Below are 22973 nucleotides of genomic sequence, written 5' to 3'. Positions count from 1 at the left end.
GTGTGTGTGTGTGTGTGTGTGTGTGTGTGTGTGTGTGTGTGTGTGTGTGTGTGTGTGCATATGTGTGTGTGTGTACGCTTTCCTTTGAAGATATCCTCGCTCTTGGTCCCCTCAGCTCGTCTGTCAGGCTATTCCACCGCCCGGCTAGGAGCAGCTAGCCCCAGCGGCTAGGAGCAGCTAACCACAATGGCTAGGAACAGCAAGCCACGAGCTAGCTGCGAGGTGGACGGTGCTTTGCAGAACAGTACGTCGGGCCAAGGAGCAGCCCAGGATCTAACTGGCAACCTTCGGTCCCTTGATGACCTGCTCCAGCTCCTGAGGTACTGCCGTCCGTCTTTATAAGCGGCCCTCATCTCCTTTATTGAGGCCGTAAAGCGGCACTGTTTGAATCAGCAGGATGGCTAATGTAATTGGTGCCACATTCAAGTGCAGGTAAACAGTTGGGAAGACAGGAGCCAAGCTGTGTTTAATGCTTCATATAAACGCAGCCGCCCGGAATGCTTTATAAGGAGCCTTGTAGTGCTGGTAAATGAAGACTTTACTGTTGTCTGAGAGCGATGTCCCCGTGAAGGTCACTAACAATCCACTGGAAGATCATTTAATAGATACAATGTTTTTCTCTTTGATTCTGGGCTTGGCAAACTCTCCCTATCTCAGTGAACCCTGTGGGCTAGGGCTACTACCAGCCGACCGTTGCACGACTACTACTACTTCTCCTATACGATGGCTTTCTGCTGTTTATAGGTTTGAAAATAAATAGTGTACAGTACTAATGAGGATTGAAAATAATATTATCAGCAAATGCATAATTGGATGAGTGTTAATGGACTGCATTTGTATAGCTCTTTCCTAACCAGTGGCCACTCAAAGTGCTTTACAATATTGACTATCATTCACCCATTCATGCACACACCGACAGCGGAGTCAACCATGCCAGGCGACAGCCAGCTCATCAGAATCAATCGTCTTGCTCAGGGACAGCTCGACACTCAGCTAGGAGGAGCCGGGGATCTAAACAGCGACCTTCTGGGCACAAGTCACCTGGTCTGCCTCCTGAGCCACCCCCCAGCATCAGAGTAGACAACAACCTGAATTTAATTGAGCAACGTCGAACACGGATTAGGCGTTTTGAAAGATGCCGAGACGCAGGACAACGCAGCCCGTGTCAGAAGATGGCAACACATCCAATAGTATCCTCCAGGTGAGGAGGACGGAGGTCATCGAATCGTATGGATTCCTGTCTTATCCCTTAATACAGGTGATAGCTCAACTCGAGATGTGATTAGATTGTGTACGTTTAGATTGTAAGTGTGGGTGGCCGACCTCATGCTAGAGAGAAGACTGTATGTGTCCCATGTGCTCCAGCGCGAGGATTTGTGACCGAACTTGGCTGTCAAAGGAGAGGTCAACTGTCAGGAATATGCTTGTTGTGTTCATGATTTATTGCATCAAATATACCCTTTTTTGGGACCCAAAATGTTGGATTCATTTTGAGCATTGCTATATTACTGTAGTTTCATCCACACATCCACGCAAGGGAATCTAATGAAAACGAGGGAATGTATATGTGTGTGTGTACACACACATATACACACAAACACATGCCATTGGATTGCTGCAGGGCTGCGCATTGACGCCTTTGATAGCACCACCATCTCCATGGCGATAAGATAAGACGAGTGAAGCTGCCGCGTAGTCAGCTGAGCCCGCAAGCTATGCCAATCAGCAGAGGAGGCCCGCACTCTGAAAGGCTAATGAACGTCCTTCAAGACTGAAGCCGACCACGCCAACGGGAGCCAACACCGCGGAACTCATCAACACGTTTAATTATCAGTCTGGGATTAAGTGGCTGTGATAGTTGATGGGTTCACGTGTACACACAATCATGTTGACGCTGGTGACATTTTTTTCCTCCAACTTCTAAAACTCGAAAAAGTCTATAAATGGCAACCAATTAGACCCCCTTCGTCTGTGTTCAGTATTGCCCTATCAATGGGTCTCCCACTAATGAAACGTAAATCCTGGAATATATCCTCATCCACGGCCCAAACGAGTTAACCTTTGCAGATTTCCACTAATAGTGTGAGTGTTGGTCGAGGGTGAGGCCAGAACAGATGACCCAGGAGTCCGGCTCGGCAGAGCTGGCGACTGACTGAATTCTTGGTCAGTAACTAATATAAGTTAATTTCTCTAATGTGCGTCTGAATAGGAGATATCATAAAAAAGCCATTGTTAATAAAGTGGAGCCGTGTGTATAAATTAAATATGTAACCATTAAAGGGCCTATGGGTCCGATTTTTTTATTTTACATTAAATATGCTTTAAATTGCCCATATATAAAAGGGTTTTAATGCACCCCAAAAAATGACACCTTCCCCAACTCTCTTGCATAGAACAGCCTGTGGGATGATTTCTAGCATATTTTATTGCAGATAATGGGAAATTAAAAGTTAGTTTAGAACTTTTTAATTTCTAAACTGCATGTCAATCCACCTCCCATCACTCCCACAGTCTGTTTATAACCAAAGTAGTTGAACGGTTTTACCTCAGCCTACGGAGCTCACTGTTAGTGCACGAGCTTGAGCAGGCTGCGGTCAGAGTAGTCAGTAATGAGAAGGTATTACTCTCTGTTTCTATTTCACATAGTCCCTTTACTGTAATAAGAAATAAGCGGAAACAGATATTCAAAATCGTTTCTCAGAATAATAGTACTTGAATGCTAAAAGCATGATATTGATATTAATTATGAAGTTATTCATGACAAGCGTCTGTTTTTCAGTTTTTCTTTTTTATAAGAATGCCAAACAATTGAAAGAAAGCTGCACACCAAAATCAGTTGTTGCAATCTTCCCACCGTTTTCGCTATTTATTATATTTTTTTCAGAACCGGGATGGACTTACTGTAATCATCACACCATGATATCGCTAAATCCAAAACCAAAACAAACCATTTCCCCTTCTATGCATTTCATGAATCAAGGCGCTTGGTTATTGAGCCCCCAATATTTATCCTTCCATATTAATATAAGGCCAACGTACCGTCCTCTATATTAAGAAAACACAAAAGGACGGATTGACCAAAAATAAAGAACGCCATCCTTCAACATGCACGGCCATGCATGTTGAAGGATCGCCATTAGCTTTACAGTAAAGAGACCATAAACAGAAGTGATTTCTCTTCCCCCCTTGGGAGCTCAGAGGAGACACAGAAAGGAGCGAGGGGGAGTAGGGGGGTGGGGGAGTGAGGGGCAAATGTCATCCAGCATCCATCCTCCTCTCCCTCCTCCTCCTGGTCAGTCATTGGCTAAGGTGGGGCCCCGGAGAGCCTAACATCGGGCTGCTCCTCATTAAGTGGCCCCCGATGTGGGGCCCTGGCATGGCTCAGAATACCTGACATCATCAGACTAATCGCGGGCGCAGGTAGAGACGAGACGCGGTAACTACACCATGGAGAACCATGTGTACTTCACGTCGTTTATCCCCTCCAGCATCACTGAGGAGCCGTCTCTCCAGCTCCTTCCACCAGCCCCGCCGAAGGACGCATCTCCAGCTCACAGCCACAGACTCGTTCTTTGAAAGGAAGGACAAAATATGAGGGAGAGGGCAAGGTAGAACAACAAGGCAGAACTTTTTGGAGTTTTATGACTTCATATTTGTTTCGGAGCTATACTGCGATATCCTCCATCTGGATACTGGAGTCAAAACCTTCGCAAAATTAAACAGAGGCAATAATTTGCACATAGGCATAGAAAGGCAGATGGTTGCCATTTGTTGCTTGCATTTGTTTGGGGATCTTGTGGTGCGGCTGAGCCAATAAAATGGAAGCCATTTTTGAGCTCATGAAAACCTGTATGGATGAAGATAGATATATAAATAGCTATATACATTGGGAGGGACATATATATATATATATATAGTGATACATAGGTAGATTGGAGATAGAGGTATAGAGAGATAGATAGATTGATCGATAGTTGTATAGATAGACAGACAAATAGAAATATAGATAGATAGACAGATAGACAGATAGACAGATAGACAGATAGACAGATAGACAGATAGACAGATAGACAGATAAACAGATAAACAGAAGATAGATAGATCGATAGATCGATAGATCGATAGATCGATAGATCGATAGATCGATAGATCGATAGATCGATAGATAGATAGATAGATAGATAGATAGATAGATAGATAGATAGATAGATAGATAGATATGCATATTGACAGACACGAGGGGGTCGAGGCCTTGTCAGAGAAGGGCTAAAAGCTGGAGATAATGCCCCTTAGTGACACATGCAGATGAGGAGAGCATGGAAGCAGGGATGTGTGTGTGTGTGTGTGTGTGTGTGTGTGTGTGTGTGTGTGTGTGTGTATGTATGTATGTATGTATGTGTGTGTGTGTGTGTGTGTGTGTGTGTGTGTGTGTGTGTGTGTGTGTGTGTGTGTTTGAGTGTGTGTATGTGTATGCTAGTAGAAAGCATGTCTGCCACAAGCATGTCTCTGTGTACATCACACACAGGTCAACATGCTGTCTTAATTGATGCCAAATCCAATTAGCGAGGCTGCATAGGAATTATCATGCTCTGTTATTAGCAGTGATCTGTTATAATGTGTTTTTTCTCAATCGATTAATTTCACTCAGTCAATTGGATTCATTTTGGAAGCATGGATGCAAGCCATGCTACGTTCCACATCACGCCTCTCTTCAAGATCCCAGCGTTCAAGCCAAGTGGTCAACGGATGTAGGCTAAAATAGGATAATTGTCCCGTGTCACCAGCGCTCATAGACAAACAAACAGCTAGTCAACTAGACAGACATACAGTACACATACAAACAACATTCAAAGCCTTCCAATCAGAAAAAACGTAAGAGTTCTCTGGCAAAAATGATTCAGCCCTCTTCCCCAGTACAAGATAAAACAACAGCTAAAATCGATTTCAGCTTTTCAGCCTCCCATGGCCTCCGGGATAAAGGCCGGCTTGAACCTGGCCCTCACCGGCCCCTGGGTGTAGGGGCCCGGACTCTAGGTTTGTTGTGGATAGTGATCCAGATAACACAGGTGTTATAGAGGAAAACAACTTTTCCTCAAGAGTCATTGTTTTTCTAAAGTCAGTTGTATAGAGTTAGGAATCACAGTTGTATAGAATGAAGTCTCGTAATTTAAAGTGTCAAAACTCATCGTTTTTCTAAAGTCAAGACTCACAGGTGTATAGAATTTGGACTCATAGTTGTATGGAATGAAGACTCATACTTTAAAAAGTTAAGACTCATAGAGTTTTAAGCCGCAGCTCAGCAAATACTTCTGTGAGGGTTTCATATCATGAAATCAATCTATGTCAATGCTAAAGGCTTTCACATTATCAATAAAAAAACGAGTTGATCCGCTTTTAAGGGAAGCTTCATTATCAAGACGGAATGAGGAAAGAGCCGATAGGAGGTTAGGTTAGCGAGGAATGTTATGTGCGTACGGCATGCCCTGCCAGCATGCCCTGCACACGACCCAAACCTACTCTGCATTCAAAGCTCCGCTTCAGTACGCTCTTGCTCTGGACACGCCCTTCCCGGCTACCGATTTACCTCTGATACATCTATTCCTATCCCTTTAAGTAAAGCAGTCGACGTGCTTGCGTGTCAATCTACACCTCTTCCTGATCCAACGGCGGTTCTTGACACGGTTAGTAATCACAGTGTCTCTACAGCCCTAACCAGGCCGTCCTCCTCTGTTACATACTAGGAACAGGGGGGTTGGGGCGAACCCTATAAGAATAACACACAAATACACCGTCTATGTGTAGATCTCTGTAATCTAGCGAAATGTAAACAATACATCACAATAATGGTTATTGTAATGTATTGTTGCCAGTTGTTGCCCCCATGCAGCCAGTAGCGTTTGGTGCAGTATTTAAACAGAACAGACAAAACTTAAATTTAACATTACTACAAAACCAGTGTAAGAAAGAGTTTTTTTCAATCTTTTTAATTGTACCTAAAATGGTAGCGCGTCTGTGTGTGTCTGTGTGTGTCGTGTGTGTCTTTGTGTGTTTGTGACTTTGAAAATGGGAGACCGGCCAATCTTGGCATTTACTTAAGGCTTAACTTGAGTGTATGACACACAAGGACATCGCCAAGACTTCTACAAATGATGAACACAAACTACATTGTGTCTCTCCAAACACACCACAAGAGCTCAAACGGGACGCAGAAACGTTTCAGGCTTCAAGCGCCTTGATGAGAATTACCAAAACAATAATGCTTATCTGTGAGAATGATTGTTATAAATAAAGTAAGGCACACATAGGCACATATGTCCACATACGCACGCACACATACACATACACACACACACACACACACACACACACACACACACACACACACACGCACACACACACACACGCAAACAAAACACAAATACACACGCACGCGATTAAACACACTAACACACACCAAACACAAATAAACACGCACACGCATAAACGCATGCACAAACAAACAAACACAAATACACATGCTCAGGCATACACACAACCAAACACACTCACACACAGACCGCAGGCTCCCTTCCTTCTTGGCGGTCATGGATGTCTCTTTCCCTCAGCGATGACAATTTCCTGCGGCATGTGCTTACCAAGGCTGGCCCCCCGTGGTGGTACACGCTGTACGGCCGCCCCGCGTCACATGATTAGACACAGTAAGCGGACGCCGGAGGAATGCTAATTGCATCTCGCTCTTGTGTTGCTGCGCGCGGCCGCTGGAATGAAATAACTGTTCACTGGCACTCTTTTGTTGTCGCCACAGGTGCCCCCGTGCTGAGTCACCTGCGGGCCTTGGAGAGGGAGAGAGAGAGGGGGGGGGGGGGGAGTGAGAGAGAGGGGGGGAGAGAGAAAGAGAGAGAGAGAGAGAGAGAGAGAGAGAGAGAGGGAGAGAGGGAGAGAGGAAGAGAGAGAGAGATGGAAACGAGAGGGAAGGTGGTAAATTGTGTGATTCAATTTGTTTTTCTTGATGTTTCCTCGGCTCCATAGTGTGGCTTCTGTGTTCTTTTTTTTTTATCGAATATAATTTAATAAGACAAATCCAAATTGATTCGGCAACGGCGAAAGCCCGCAGCGCCGTGTGCATGTGTTCCATTTCACCTCGTAATAGGAGGTTTTGTTTGGGACCCCGGCACCACGGATGTTCTCCCAGAGTTCATAATTGACATTTAACACCAGAATGGGTATTCCACAGCCAAGCTCGTTATTATTCAAATGACTCAGTTTCTGCCGAGTGCCACGGTTTGTCTCGCGGTGGCAGCCTTGCTCAGAGGGGCTGGCGCAGCCGGGGCAGAGTGACCCCCCTGCCTCACCCCTCCCTCGCCCCTCCGCCTCCCCCTACACCCCTCCCTACACCCGATACACACCCCCGTTCGCACTGCTCCCCTTCTGTCACTCACACCTAAAAAAAGACACACGTGTTAGGTGAGCACCTCCACCTTGACCCTTGATCAAGGCAGCAGCTTTGCAGCTGGAGTTTGTCCAAATCCATTGGCAGCCTCGCCTCCTGGAATGGGACAAATTCCCCAGCATGAGTCAGTGCAGACCGAAGACCTTCCTCTATTCCAGGAAATCATGGTATTCATGCAGTGTTGTCTCGTCGAGTTAATCAAACGTGATTGTGGTTAGTGTTTCTGGTTCTGTCGTTAATGACACAAAACAACATGGTGTTGCTAATGTGCCTTGGAGCTCTGTCTGAGTAGGCCTCAGATATTTGGCTCTTATCGTTAACATCGGCTCTGACTGATACTCCTTTTTAAAGATAAGAGTGAATAAAGTTGGGACATGATTTTTGTGTGTGTGTGTGTTTGTGTGCGTGTGCTACACCACACAAACACACATGCATTCACACATAGACATGCACACAGACACACATACATACACACAGGGGGAGTAATATATATTACAGAACAGTATTCTTTTTTTATTTTAAATGAATGTAATGATTGTAATGTACCGTGTAGTTCCTTTTCTACTTATTTACAATACAAACATGGACCCATTATAATGGTGGACATCGTAGCACCGTGTAGCACTGGGAGGGTGATGGTCACCTCAGAGACCTCACGTTCTTCATTTCCTCCTGAGTCTTCATCTTCCTCTCAACGTCAAAGCTTGCGTGGAAATGGTGACTGTTGGTACGAATGCATGTGTGTACGTGCATGTGAGTCCATTCATGTCTGTCTGAATGTTCGTGCATGTGTGCGTGTGTGTTTGTGTGTGTGTGTGTGCGTGTGTGTGTGTGAATGTGTGTGCGTGTGCGTGTGTGTGTGTGTGTGTGTGTGTGTGTGTGTGTGTGTGTGTGTGTGTGTGTGTGTGTGTGTGTGTGTGTGTGTGTGTGTGTGTGTGTGTGTGTGTGTGTGCGTGCATGTATGTCTGAATGTGTATCCATGTGTGTTTGTGTCCGTGCATGTGTGTATTTGAATTTGTGTGTGTGTGTTTGCATGCATGTGTGTATCTGAATGTGTGTGTGTGTGTGTGTGTGTGTGTGTGTGTGTGTGTGTGTGTGTGTGTGTGTGTGTGTGTGTGTGTGTGTGTGTGTGTGTGTGTGTGTGTGTGCGTGCGTGTGTGTGTGTGTGTGTGTGTGTGTGTGTCTGCATGCGTGTGCTTGTGTTTGTGTGTCTCCGCTGCGGTATCTCCTGTGTTTTTGCTTCGTTATCTTGAGTGAGACAGGGCGAGACAGAGACCCTAAAAGTGTTGCAGGAGTACGGAAGCTCAGAGGGCAGGGGGCAGGGGGCCGGGGCAGGGGGCCGGGGCAGGGGTCCGGGCCACAGTGCTGGCTCGTCTTGGGTCTGTGTGGTAATTGACACACAAGGGGCGGCCATGAGCCGCGGCTGCCAAATGATACCGTGTGTCTTCTGCCAGACACCAACAGACCCCCAGCCCACCGACTCAGATGGTTCTGCTGATGGCTGCTTTTCAATCTCTGTCTCTATATATCTCTTTACTTCATTCTTTCCCATTCTTTCACGGATCTTCGCACTCTCTTTCATTCTCTCATTCCTTCACTCCCTCTCTCTATCTCCTTTCTTCCTCTCTCTCTCTCTCTCTCTCTCTCTCTCTCTCTTTCTCTGTCTGTCTCTCCAAACCTCCCTCTCCCTCTGTGTCTCACCCTCAAATCCATTCTCTGCAACCCTCTCTCTCTCTGTGTCTCTCACTCCCAAACCCTCTCTCTCTATCAAACCATCTATCTCTTTATCTGTCTTTCACTCTCTCCATCTCTATATATCCCCATCTTTCTCTCCTACATTCTTATCTGCCTGTCCTCATCATCTTCTCAATGGTTTTCATCAAATGGTTTAAGACCATCAACGTGGACATTTGCTCGGTGGAATATGGACTGTTTTTTTTTGCCTCGAACCGTGTGTGTTTGCTCTTCATCACGTTTCACTGCGTTTTCTGCATTTCGATGCATCTTTGCCCCCAGAGCCGGGGAGGTTTGTGACGCAACAGTGACACCTAGAGGCCGAGCAGGGACCCACACCCTAAGTCACACTGTCTTTATTGAACCTGAAGACACTTTTACATCATCCTTCATTTAATATCCTAGTTCTCTCGCACCTGAATACCTATAACATACAGACATGTCTCTCCTCCCCCCCGCAGTCCGAACACACCTATGGAATCACACAAAACCACGCCAGGCAGACAAAGTCCAAAAGAAAAGTAAGAGCAGGAATGTGAATAATTCATCCCATCATTGCACTGCTCATTACTGTAATTACACAGACATTGTTCTGTGACAGGGAGAAACATAAAATGACAATTAAGGCTGAGAAATTTTCATTTGCGGCGGTAATTCACGCTAATAAAATGATTCTTCCCAGTTTTTCCTCCAGTGGATCATATGGTAATCAGAATGTGAAGTGTTACGGGCGACACTAACAGCCGTGATAAGCGGCTAATGAAAGAGGGGAGGCAGTGGGGGATTATAGGAACACGCTAACTAATAAGTTCCTGTCCTCGCTCTCCCTCCCGCCTGCACTCGCTTGACTGACAGGCCGGTCAGTTCTCCCTGCAAAAAAAGAGATTGTATCCTAAAACCACAACCACCACGTCGGCCTATTTCATCATGCCACCGGAGTCAACAGATACAGAATGGCGATTGTTCACGTGGATCACCAGGCGAGATGACTGCTTGCTATTATGGGATGTTGCATGTAGACATACTCAGGGCCGGAGGCAGGTTTTAGAGATTAGTGAGGCCCAGAATTTTTATTTATTTACTGCATTTCTGGACAAGCAAAACTCCTTCCAAAATTGCACCGACAAACACAATCCAAAATATACATTGCAACAGAAAAACTCCCAAAACTTGTTCAGCAGCAAGGGCTGTGATTGGTCTGCTCACTAAAACCCAACGCAGAACCAAAACAGGTTAACGAGCGTCGGAGCGTCTGCGAGGTCCTCGCGTTGCGTCGACGTAGAACACTAATCAGCCCTTTATACAAGTAGCGCCGAAGTGAGATAGAGAAAGAGGCTGCAGCAGAGAGGAGGGAAGGAGACAGGGGGAGGAGATAGGGGATGGGGGGGGGGGGGGGGGGGGCACGTTGCGGTAATGAAGAGTGGGTGACCATGCGTCAGGGTGCAGGCGGGTATTAATCTTACTGTAGTGAGTGTTCACACCGGGGAGGCGCTGCGTGCATCTTAGACCCAAAATTACACCCTGGAGGGACTTTACCCTTTATAGCAGACAGAGGAAACACTGCATCACGCCGCCACAGGAAAGAGCAACCGCACATGAAATATTTATCAAGGGAGGTTCAGCGCTGGCTAGGTGTCGCGAAGGCTAGGAAGGTGGGTAGGGTAGGAAGGTGGGTAGGAGGGTAGGTGGCTAGGAAAGTAGGTAGGGTAGTTAGGAGAATAGGAGGGTATGTGGCTCGGGAAGTGGAGAGGTGGCTAGGAGGCTAGGAGGGTAGGTATGGTAGTTAGAGTGGTTAGGAGGGTAGGTGGCTAGGAAGGTAGGTTAGGTAGTGAGGTGTTTAGGTGGGTAGGATAGTAGCTTAGGTAGTTAGGGCGGGTATAGGAGGGTAGGTGGCTAGGAAGGTAGGTTAGGAAGTGAGGTGGGTAGGAGGGAAGGTTAGGGTTAGGGTTAAGTAAGGATGGATAGTGGGCGAGAGTTCCAGAGGCGAGGGGGAGGTCTGCGGGGAGGTATGTGGATAGGCAGGTAGGTAGGTAGGTAGTAGGTGGATAGGCAGGTATGTCGCTACGCATCGCGGTAGAGGCAGGTAGGCTGGCAGGAAAACTCAATGTTTGTATTTCTGCACTCTCTCACACACTTGCTTAAGCCCATTGAATGGTTCAGCCACTCCGAGCCACTTCAGTCATCAACATGACTACTGCCACAGCCCCAGAATCAGTGGAGCTTTCTGCATTCAAGTGCTCGTGCTCTGCCTAATTGGCAGCAAGCAGAAATAGAATCTTTCAACCGTCGCTCGCCTTTGTTGATACAAGTCTCTGCAGAAACAACAGTATGTTCCACAGTTACCCTCACAGTATCCAGTTTCTCTGTACATCCATGTATCGCCATAAAGAAATGATGCTGCTGATAAATGGATTGCATTTTACAACATCGCCTAACATTCACCCGTTCTTGCAAACATTCAGACACCGACGGCGGAGTCAGCCACGCAAGGTGACAGCCAGCTTGTCGTAGCAGTTAGGTGTCTTACTATACACCTCGACGCTCAGCTAGGAGGAGCCGGAGATTGAACTAGAAACCTTCCGGTTACCAGCAAACCCACTCTACTTCCTGAGCCACATGCCGCCCCTGATGCCCGGATGTCCCCCTAATACTAGTTTGAATAATAATAATAATAATTATAATAATAATACAAAGTCATCGTAATGGAAAGTCAAAATGATACAAGGTAATGATAAAATTATGAAAATGGTTTGGTTCTCTGAGGGTCATTCTGCCTTTAATGTCCGGTTCTTTGCAAAGGACAGGGCACCCACCCATCAATGATTTACAGTAAAATAAATACCGCACTAACAGAGCAGCGCTGACTCTTTGATCCTCCCACATTTGATACTCTCTGTAATCAAATAGGTATTCAAAACCGGTTGGAGTGTTTAGTTAGGTTTATGACTAATCAACGTTGTTCAAAAAAATATATTTACAAATGAGGTGTGCTAAGGTTATCGGATCCATGTAGGAACTGTAAAGAACTCCAACCTGGAACTCACGAAACAATGAATGTTTTAATTTGAAAAAAGTAAACCGGTAAACCATCAGCCGGTGTTTAATAATAAGGAATGTGATGTTCAAGGAAGTAATAAATTCACCTGGGCCCACTTGGCCTGGAGCCCAGATAAGTTCTGCCACCAACACCAAACATACAGTCTGGCTGCCACCAACAACAACACTACTACCACCACCACCACCATGCCCACCACCACCACTACCACCACCTCCACCACCACCAACACCACTGTTTGGGCGTTTTGTCCGTGCAACATACACAATTCCCATGTAGCGGCACATGCCACTACTGATAATACAGACATCCACACTTCTTTTTACTCAACAATAAGTTGACAGTTACTTGAAAATGTACTCTTTAGTTTTATATACCCTCACCCTCATTGCCCCAATACAGCCTGGTGAAACCAAAATAAAAGGACCTACATTTTCTTTCTTTTTTTATTATTATTATTATTAAGTTTGCAAATATGTTGCATGACTTTTGGTGAAAAACCTTTTATTGTCAGTTTGTATTTTTTCATTGTAAAGTTAGTGTATCAACTGTTTCTGTGACATGTAGTCACAACATACAATTGCCGAAGAGTAATCAGAAGTAAAGGTTGTGGGGGAGGTGCTGATAGATCCCGACAGCTGCTGACAGATTTAAACATCATATCAAACAAATAAAACTGACGATGACAAGTAAATCATTTATCATCATCACTATTCAAGTGTGAAATTTTATATGATATATATATATATATATTATGTCTGAGAGGCATTGTGACGATGTTGTTTTCATTAGCTCAACTACTTTCTATTTTTTAAATACAGTTGAGGATGTGCGATTTTATTTTATGCCAAACTATATGTATGTAAAGTCTCGCACAATGTTCATCTGTGTGTGTGGTGTGTGTGTGTGGGAGAAGGGCTTTAGGGGAGAGAAGTGTGCGGGGTTGGGGGGGAGTGGGAAGTTATGCATGTGTTTATATTGGACTCTACTACTATGCAAATCCTATGAAGTCAGACTGGTCACATAAGCAAATGGGCCGGGAATAAGGAAGTTGGAAGGATAAAACATCCATTGTGGGGCAACACCTACGTGTGTGTGTGTGTGTGTGTGTGTGTGTGTGTGTGTGTGTGTGTGTGTGTGTGTGTGTGTGTGTGTGTGTGTGTGTGTGTGTGTGTGTGTGTGTGTGTGTGTGTGTGTGTGTGTGTGTGAGTATGTTTGTGGGTGGGTGTGTGTGCCAGCAGCTAACACCTGTTCACCAGCTCAGTGTGCGTTGGAGATGTCAGAGGAAACAAACGTGTCTGTGTCTTCATGCTTGTGAGAGTGGGACCTTGAGAGATGCAGGGAGACAGCGTGGATCGCCTCACCCCTGTGCTGTAGGTCATTGGGGAGCCAGCTCCACGCCATCGGTAGGCTATGACTCCACACTGGTTCACCCAGCATGCTTTCTCTCTCTGCTCTTTCAACACTTTGAAGTGGATGTCGGGCATTCCTCAGGAGCTTACAGCTGTTGCTATCATGCAGGCTGTTTCTTAGCCTTGTTAAAAAGCAGGTTTGGTTTTTTGTAATGAGACAAAAGAGGAGCAGATTTAACATTTGTTGATTTTTTTTTATTAAGTTCTAACCATCGATGCTAGAGACAAACCACACGGTCATTGCAGCAACAACAACAACCTGATCATTAATATGTATTTTAATGAGTAGAACCCTCCTTGAAATAGAAAATGAGGTTTGGCATTGAAAGCAGTAATATAATGGAAAAAAATGTCCTCTCTGCTCTAAACGGCGCTTTTGACAGAAGACCGGAGCCTTTAAGAGTTAACACACCAAGACGGTGGTGCTGGAAACCGTTCAACTGCCTGATCAAGAATCTTGCCCTTTTTTCTGAGGTAATGTTGTTCCAGGGAATTTTAATCATGGAGTCTTTGTGTTTAGCAGTTGAGGCAATGATATTGTTCATGTAAAATGTGGGTCACTGTGCTAACAATGGCTTTATTGTGAACCGAAACTGATGTTGCATGATAAGTTAACTATTTACAGGTTTATATTGATATGACAGTTAGGGTTAACTTTTGTTTTTACAACATCCACCTCAATGAATAGGCTCAGGCTTGTTCTGTGTTCGATATGCTAAAAGCTACACCCAAAAGACCACTGTCGTGTGCCACATTGATAAAGTATTTATGACGTCAGGTGGTTAATGACTTTAATAAATGGCAACTTAGTGACTGAAATAACTGCAATCCACACACTGGACAAATAACTTGCTCAGAGGCCTGCATTCACATTAATTTGGGATGCAAATGTTATGTAAAAGTGTATACCTTGTTTGTACTTACTGCAATGCAAAATGATTTAGTCTATGTAGAAATTATAATGATATTAGCACAATATTAAATGCATATTGTCTTCGGATAGGTAATGTAAGTAGTGTAATGTAATTGAACAAGTCATGTTTGTAATTATCTATAATCCCTTAACAAGAAACTAAAACCTAGCAGCACATTGATAAGAAAACAAGTGTTTCCAGTCCAATGCGTTTGGTTGGGTCACGTGACCAAAACTAAAAAACTATGACATTGATATTCCTGATTCGGCAGCCTAATATTTTTTTCTCATGCACTTCCTTCTAGAGAAGTGGGTCATGGTAACTGAAATCGCATCGGCCCAAATATGACCAGCGCTACAACCTCAACCCTCGACAGTCAACTGTTCACCACATGGAGTCTGAACAGCTACTCTGATGGTGAGGGTGTGGACACACACACACACACACACACACACACACACACACACACACACACACACACACACACACACACACACACACACACACACACACACACACACACACACACACACACACGCACACACACACACACACACACAAACACTAGCACGCACAAACACACACACACGCACACACGCACGCACACACACACACATACACACACACACGCACGCACACACACACAAACGCACGCACAAACACACACACACGCACACACGCACGCACGCACACACACACACACACACATACACACACACATACATACATACATACATACATACATACATACATACATGCATACATACATACATACATACATACATACATACATACATACATACATACAGACACACATACATACATAGATACACACACAAACAGACGCATGCACACAAACACACACACAACCACCGACACAGACACATGCACGCATGCATGCACCCAACCGCGCACACACACACACACACACACACACACACACACATGCACACACAAAAACTAGTGTTCACACGCATGCACACAAACATGCGTTCATGCACACAAGCACACACAAACACTTACACACCAACAAGCCAATAAAAAAGGCAGACAGACATTGCCTGCTTTACTAGAGTGGTTGAGCTTTTTAATAGTTTTCAATCCAGAGAGATTGATGCACAAGCCAGTCCATTGGCTAGAAAGTGACAATATACTATATCTAATCATTTAGCAGAGGCTTTTATCCAAAGTGTGTTCATGTCAAGGCATGGCAAGGGTCACGCGAGCTACACAGGTTGTCAGGCTGTGCTCAACTTTGGACGAGTTGACAGTTTGTTATATTACCTCGTAAAATGAATGCAAAAAATCTGAACTACCACATAACCTTAATGATCAATACCTGTTTATAGGCACATTATAATACCATGTAAAATGTCATTAAATGAAAACTAATTTGAAACAACTGCACTAACAGTATTAACACAAAATACACAAGATAAATACCGGGGCACTTATGCATTCCATCATATCAGCTAGTAGTTCATAGCGTCACACTGTAACACCATAACGTTACTCATACCCCTCCGCCCCCTCGCAGGGTCCGTGGTTGTGCCAGGCGGCTACTCGGGCCGTCTGTGGACGAGCGAGTGCCAGCCCCAGTTCTGGAGCAAATACCAGGTGTGGGAGTGGCTGCAGCAGATGATGGACGTGTACCAGATCGACGCCTCCAGCATGCCCCTGCACAACTTCGATGTGGACGGGGGCCAGCTGTGCAGCATGAGCTACCAGGACTTCCTGCACGCGGCGGGCAATGTGGGCACTGTGCTGTACCACAGCCTCGCTGAGCTCAGGCTGACTGGTGGGTTGTTGGAGGCTGCTGGCCACTTTCATTCCCCTCATTCCCCGCCCTCCTTGGCTCCGTCGTGGGTCTAAACGCTGGTTTGATCATCACCCAGCCAGTGTTTAGAATAAACAATTTTTCTGGCTATTCTTTCACACATATTCCCCCACACATACACATAGTCACACACACACACACACTCTCACACACACACACACACACATAGAGGCACACACACACATAGAGGCACACACACACTCATGCACACACACACAAACACACACATGCACACACGCACACACACACTAACACACACACACACACACACACACACACACACACACACACACACACACACACACACACACACAGGCGCACACACACACAAACACACACATTCTCAAGCATTGCACACATAGAGCCACACACAAACACACACACAAGAATCTGTGCAGCTCAATCAGCATGTGCCCTAAATACCAATGTCCCGGTGAATGAATGCGCACATTGCATGCCGCAAAGTGATTAGATGTAGCTGGTTCACTTGTAGCTCTACGAGTCTTTAGGCCGTCTGATTGTATGCACGGGAGCATGCAAATAAACCTAGAAGGTCTTGATGATTATCAGGCTATAGATGCTGCCCATTAGTGCTTTAGTCAGACACTCACAACTTTCTGTGTCCCCCCCTGCCTCACTTTATCCTGCTTTACTCTACAGTCAAACGGGTTAATGGTGATTTAGTTGCATGCAGTCAGATGGTGGGAGATTGAATTCATAAAAAGTACGCTTGTTGAACTTGAATTATTACAACAATAAGAAGCAATTAAACACATAAGCGTTATTTGTCTGCGAATGTTTGAACAGAAATAATATTAAATAGGGTTCTAACTAGGGTTCGTGGGAACTGTTTTCAGCTAACATTTGAAATTGGGTATATTATACATAATATGTTATAATATTATATCATTGAATAATTCTGATGGCTATTTCTCATTGTTAAACTGGCCTCTAAAGGCCGTCTGGATTGCAAATACACCCACTGTTTCTGGAAGACTATTTTAACAGTTGACAAAACAGTTTTCTTCATCACACTTTAGAACAGCCTAAGTGTTGTTTTGAGATGGATCCTTTTGATTTCCCTTCCTTTAGGTTCCTTTAGATAGCAACCTGTTGTAGTTGCTACATAATCCTTGATGAATATTTGCTTTCCTCTGATTTCTTCACAGAACCGTGCCAATCAGAGTCAGTACATCATGACGTTAAGCCAACAGAGTGTAAGTCACGGCGGAATAATGACTATTGCATTTGTTTACCGTTGTTTATCTCATCTCCATTATTACAGCATTATTCACACATTCAACAGTGTTGAATAATGGGGATTTTTTGGGGATATTCTTTTAACATTTTATAAAAAAATTCAGTCATAAGTTATATGTAAATGCCCTTTTGTAAATTTTGATCTAATCATTTACAAAACGCAAATGTACATTTGCACATAATTAGTGCTCAGCCTATCTGGTGGGCTGTCCCAGCTGGTAGACTGATCTGTCCGTCATGCATTTGGGGGGATGCTTCCAATGATCCACTCATACTTCCATGATGTCACTAGGGACGATTTGTACATGGCTTCTAAGGGCTCGGGTCAACCTCAGACCTGGTGGTGTAATACTAGTCCTTTAAATTTGCACTAAGAATCATCTGCAAATGTATATCGATTTTTTGTTAGTGATTAGTTCATCATGAACTTAAGGCTCATATATATTTTTTGGGTGGATGGGTGCATCATTAAACTAAAGCATTATAAATTAATTGTGACTGGTTTTCATTATAACCTGTTGCCGACATTCTATATCCAAATTGAATCAAACAAAACTGTGTTAAAAGATGAAAAAAATAATCGGAATTAAACCGATTAGATACCATTGCTGTTGAGTACAGCATATAATAATAATAATAATACATTTAATTTAGAGGCGCCTTTCAAAACACCCAAGGTCACCTTACAGAGCATATAGTCATCATACATTTTTAAAAAAAACAAGACATTGTGGAAAAAATAAATAAATAAATAAATAAATAAACATAAGCAATAAGAAATAAATAAAACAAAAACAAGACAAAACAAAACAAAAAACAATCAAAACAGTGATCAGTTAGACGTTGTGTGCGAGTTTGAACAGGTGAGTTTTGAGTTGTGACTTGAAGGTTGTTATGGTGTCTGACTGTTTTATATACCCAGCGGGAAGGCGTAGAGCGTAGAAAGAAAAATGTAAACTTAGCAATTACCTTCAACGTTTTATTTTGGAACCCTCTTTTTGACAATTCAAATTATTTTTCATCAAAGCACAAACAGGAAAACGCATCAGTAAATTGATGGAAGACATTGATTGATTTCATGACTCTTTCGTGCACTCTTGTGTTTCTCCAGTTGACTTCTCGTGTCCATACCCAGACACAGTCTACCCTTCTGCAGGCAAGTGGAGCTACAACATTGTTCATCACTGTTCACCATGTTCTTAAATTATGCATGTGTAACCAATAGACCTATTATCTCTCTCTCTCATTTAGATGTCTGTGATCCCTCGTTTACTTCCTTGCCCCCCCTTGGCTCTCCCTCGTCCTCTCGCACAGGTTAGGAAATACCACTATCAATTGAAGGTCAGGTTGAAGATAACATTGTTGTCAACATAGCATCCTCCCTTTTGCTTCCCACAACAGTTTTTCAACGATGCTATTCTTGATAATAATAATAATCATAATCATAATAATAATAATAATAATACATTTAATTTAGAGGCACCTTTCATGGCACCCAAGGTCACCGTACAGAGCATAAAATCATAAAAAATCGTTAAAAACAAGACATTGTGGAAAAACAACAAAAAACAAAACAAAACAAAACAAACAAACAATCAAGACAGTGATCAGTTAGACATTGTGTGTGAGTTTGAACAGGTGAGTTTGGAGTTGTGACTTGAAGGTCATAGCATGTTTATACTGATTCAGCCGGCTCACAATTGTTATCACTAATGTGACTTTCACTATGAAATAAGCCAGTGGACAATGTACGTTGAATGTATGATATGAATGCCATTCGTGCCTTCGAGGAACTTGACTCAAATCAGACTGATTCTTTCCCCCACAGAAAATGGAAAGTGCAAATATCTGATTATAATTTAATCAAACAAAAAAATATATTCAATTTATTCTGTTTCTTTCTCATTCCCAGACACGAAAAAATCACATATCCGCACGGATCAAGTAAAAAAACACAGTAAGTAAAATGACCCGTATTCTGTGGTAATGAAAGTGCCCCTAGCCATCACAATCCATTTTCAAAATCGACCCAAGGTGACATCACACGTGGGCGTGTCCTCCTAGATGTTTACTCTCTAGCTAGTTGATATATGCATAACATTTACATTTACATTTAGGGTATTTAGCAGACGCTTTTATCCAAAGCGGCTTACATTAAGTACATTTGTCCGAAGAAAGAGAAACAATATTGGTACAGTCAGTACAGTAAGGATGTTCATAGAACCAAGTGCCAAGCACTTACATTCGCTAGGTTAACCAATTGTTGTATATAGTTGTATATAGGGTTGTATATAGGGTTGGTTAACCAGTTAACCAACCCTATATACAACAAGATAAGATGCTAAACAACGCTGAGTACTATTTTTGCAAGGATTTTTGCAAGGACGTACAACACACAATAAGTACAACATACATGTGGTAAGTCTATAAAAACAAGTTTGTTAGAATTGCACCCACAACCCTTTCCCTCTGCCAGATCCGCGGGGCAGCCACCTGTGGGAGTTCATCCGGGACATCCTGCTGTACCCGGAGCGGAACCCGGGCCTTATCAAGTGGGAGGATCGGACGGAGGGCGTGTTTCGCTTCCTCAAGTCGGAGGCTGTGGCCCAGCTATGGGGAAGGCGTAAGAACAACAGCAGCATGACTTATGAGAAGCTAAGTCGAGCGATGAGGTATGACCGCTGCAGCACTGGTAGCATAGCAGCCGTGAGATAACGCTGGTAACATAGCAACCGTGGGATAACGCTGGTAACATAGCAACCATGAAATAATGCTGGTAACATAGCAACCGTGAGATAACGCTGGTAACATAGCAACCATGAGTTAACGCTGTTAACTTAGCAACCATGAGATAAAGCTGGTAACTTAGCAGCGATAAAGTATAACTATTGCAACAGTGGTTACTTAGCAACGATAAATTATAGCTATAGCAACGATGGTAACTTAGAAACTATGAAATATAACTATAGCAACGAGGTTGACTTTGAAACTATGACATATACGTAGGAACAGTCAGTCGATCAATGTTATTATGAGGTTTTTCTTATTGTAGATAGTTTCCTGTGTTACTAAGTTATAAACTTTCTCCCAATCTGATTGATAGTATTGGAGATGTAAATACAACCCCATGAAACTAAATCCATAGGTCATAGTTGTGTGATATTATACGATATAAAAGATAATAAGGTGCATATGCTATTATCGACGCTTTTAAATGTATAGTGCTGGTACGTATTCAATTCCATTAATATAAAAGGTGAAGGATGCAGTGTGAAATAATTTGAACAAGCCAAATACCTTTGGATTATCCACGTTGATATTACGGAGTGTAAACTGCGATGCATGAGGTGAATATTATAGAGAGAATATCCAACGTGTAAAGATGGACCCTGTGTTGTAGATATTACTACAAACGGGAGATCCTGGAGCGGGTGGACGGACGCAGGCTTGTGTACAAGTTCGGAAGGAACGCACGAGGCTGGAGAGAACAGGAGACGTGAATTTTACTGACACTTATTTCATCTATTTTCTTCAACTTTGCATGTATTGGCCTGCTTGATTTTCTTTTTTTTACCAAGGCTTTACTGAGATACTGTCAATCTATGGACTTAGCTTGCGTACATTTGGCATGGACATCATTTCCTCACTCCACTTCTAAGCATTTCTTTATTCTTTGTCATAGTACCACAGCTTCTTTGTACAATCAATACAACTTTCAAGAAACCTCCAACCAGGCAAAACATTTTTTCAATGGTTTCTCCTTCTCAATCCACTAAAAACCAAAAACTTCACAAGCAGGAATCTTAATGTGTATTTATTAATATGTGTGACAGACTCAATGTTAGATGTGAATATTTAATAATTTAGGAGACCCTTTTGTCCAAAGCGCCTTAGAGTGAATTTGTGATAGATCTCAGATTCATGTTACGAATCAGGTCATGTCTTGTCTACTGGGCGGGGCCATTGTGCACAAAGGCCACAGGGAGACCGTCAGTACCGGAGTACCTTTAACTGGGTTTCACCCCGACCAAACCACGATCCTGTCCACATGTAGCATAGGAAAGCAGGTGGGAATTGAACCTGTATCTGTATGGTGATCACGCCGGCTGAGGTGGTACACAGACCTACTGACCCGTGTGTGTTTGTATCTACGGTACTTTTGTGTGGAAATGTGACAGCTGCCTTATCATTCGGGAACAAATGTCTCCCCTGCTCGGTTTTCTGTCTTTACATGTGCTCAGAAGTGCCGCCCCGAAGACAGCAGATTCCTGTGTGATGAAGCAATAAAGGGTTAGAGATTTTCCACTGTCACTTGATCTGGGACATTTTCCACGTGACGTCTGAGCCTGACCGCTGCGTGGTCGGATAGTCAATGTTTTTCCAAAGTGTGTTGTTTGTCAATCAAAAGATTTGTGGAAATGCTTTCTACTGATGCTACTGGGTTGCACAGTATTTGTTTTTCAGTGTGTGTTGTATGAAATAAAGGCGTTTTTTTATTCTAATAACTTGTCCCTGATGTGCTCTGTGGATACCGATGAGATTGTGTGCTGCAGATTATATTCTATCTCAAATCAGTTTGAGATACAATTGTTACGGAGAAAAACATAACTTGTCATTAATAACTTGATAGACAAATTAAAAATATAATCATTTAGAAAATTGATCAACGAGGGTTTCTATTGTTACTGAAGCTCAGTGGAGGAATGAATGATGGGCTAGTTCTTGGTGTGTGCCAGAGAATCAGCCCGGGCATCTTCTGGCAAACAAAACATGATTAGTCTGGCTTGAAGTTTGAATGTGTGAAATCTTTTCACCCAACATCTCACTTGACACTTGACACTTTTTTTAAGGTGTGATAGAATGTCTTAAAAATTTATCCTTCAGTCAGTTTGTTAGTCAATAAGGAATATCGCTTTGTATTTTTCAGGGAACTTCCTGCAGCATTGGTTAAATGACAGAAGGTTAAATGATTTCTATTACTACAATGCTCTATCCCTGAAAAATACAAAGCGATTCACAAAAACTCACAATCTGGATGCGAATACAAGAGAGCCATTCAAATCATGGCAATATTTCACATGATTGGCAGATTATGAAAACGTTGTTATACTGTACATGGGCTATGATGAGTCAACGTTGCCACTTAGTTGGCAGGCTTATGAAGATTAAGTGTTCGACCGCAACGTGCAAATACAAGCGAGGTGTTGAAATGGGACATTTGATGTCTCAACAGATGTAGCTTTACATGGAAAAGCGATACACCTAATCGCATACCGATTAGATGAGACACTCACGATAGCTGTCATTCATT

The 22973-nt window shown here is 43.4% G+C and overlaps 1 protein-coding gene across 3 annotated transcripts; it reads left to right on the top strand.

Annotated features, from left to right (window-relative positions):
* Window positions 1-13447: 13447 nt before the first annotated feature.
* ehf (ets homologous factor) lies at window positions 13448-22513 on the top strand. Of its 3 annotated transcripts, none has more exons than XM_056599428.1 (10): window positions 13448-13645; window positions 14035-14125; window positions 14875-14982; window positions 16103-16363; window positions 17572-17619; window positions 18774-18818; window positions 18914-18976; window positions 19575-19619; window positions 20139-20334; window positions 21063-22513. In XM_056599428.1, exons 3-10 carry the CDS (start codon window positions 14910-14912, stop codon window positions 21160-21162), a joined length of 831 nt encoding a protein of 276 aa, XP_056455403.1. In that variant the 5' UTR covers window positions 13448-13645; window positions 14035-14125; window positions 14875-14909; the 3' UTR covers window positions 21163-22513. The 3 variants fall into 3 exon arrangements, with proteins under 3 accessions (XP_056455403.1, XP_056455402.1, XP_056455401.1); XM_056599427.1 differs by having other exon boundaries at window positions 13449-13645; window positions 14038-14125; window positions 14870-14982; window positions 21063-22511; XM_056599426.1 differs by having other exon boundaries at window positions 13449-13645; window positions 14870-14982; window positions 21063-22511.
* Window positions 22514-22973: the final 460 nt, after the last annotated feature.

The sequence above is a fragment of the Gadus chalcogrammus genome, chromosome 9, assembly GCF_026213295.1.
Source record: "Gadus chalcogrammus isolate NIFS_2021 chromosome 9, NIFS_Gcha_1.0, whole genome shotgun sequence".
Lineage (NCBI taxonomy): Eukaryota > Metazoa > Chordata > Actinopteri > Gadiformes > Gadidae > Gadus > Gadus chalcogrammus.
Note: the sequence above shows the minus strand (reverse complement) of the source record. Positions and strands in the feature narration are given on the sequence as shown.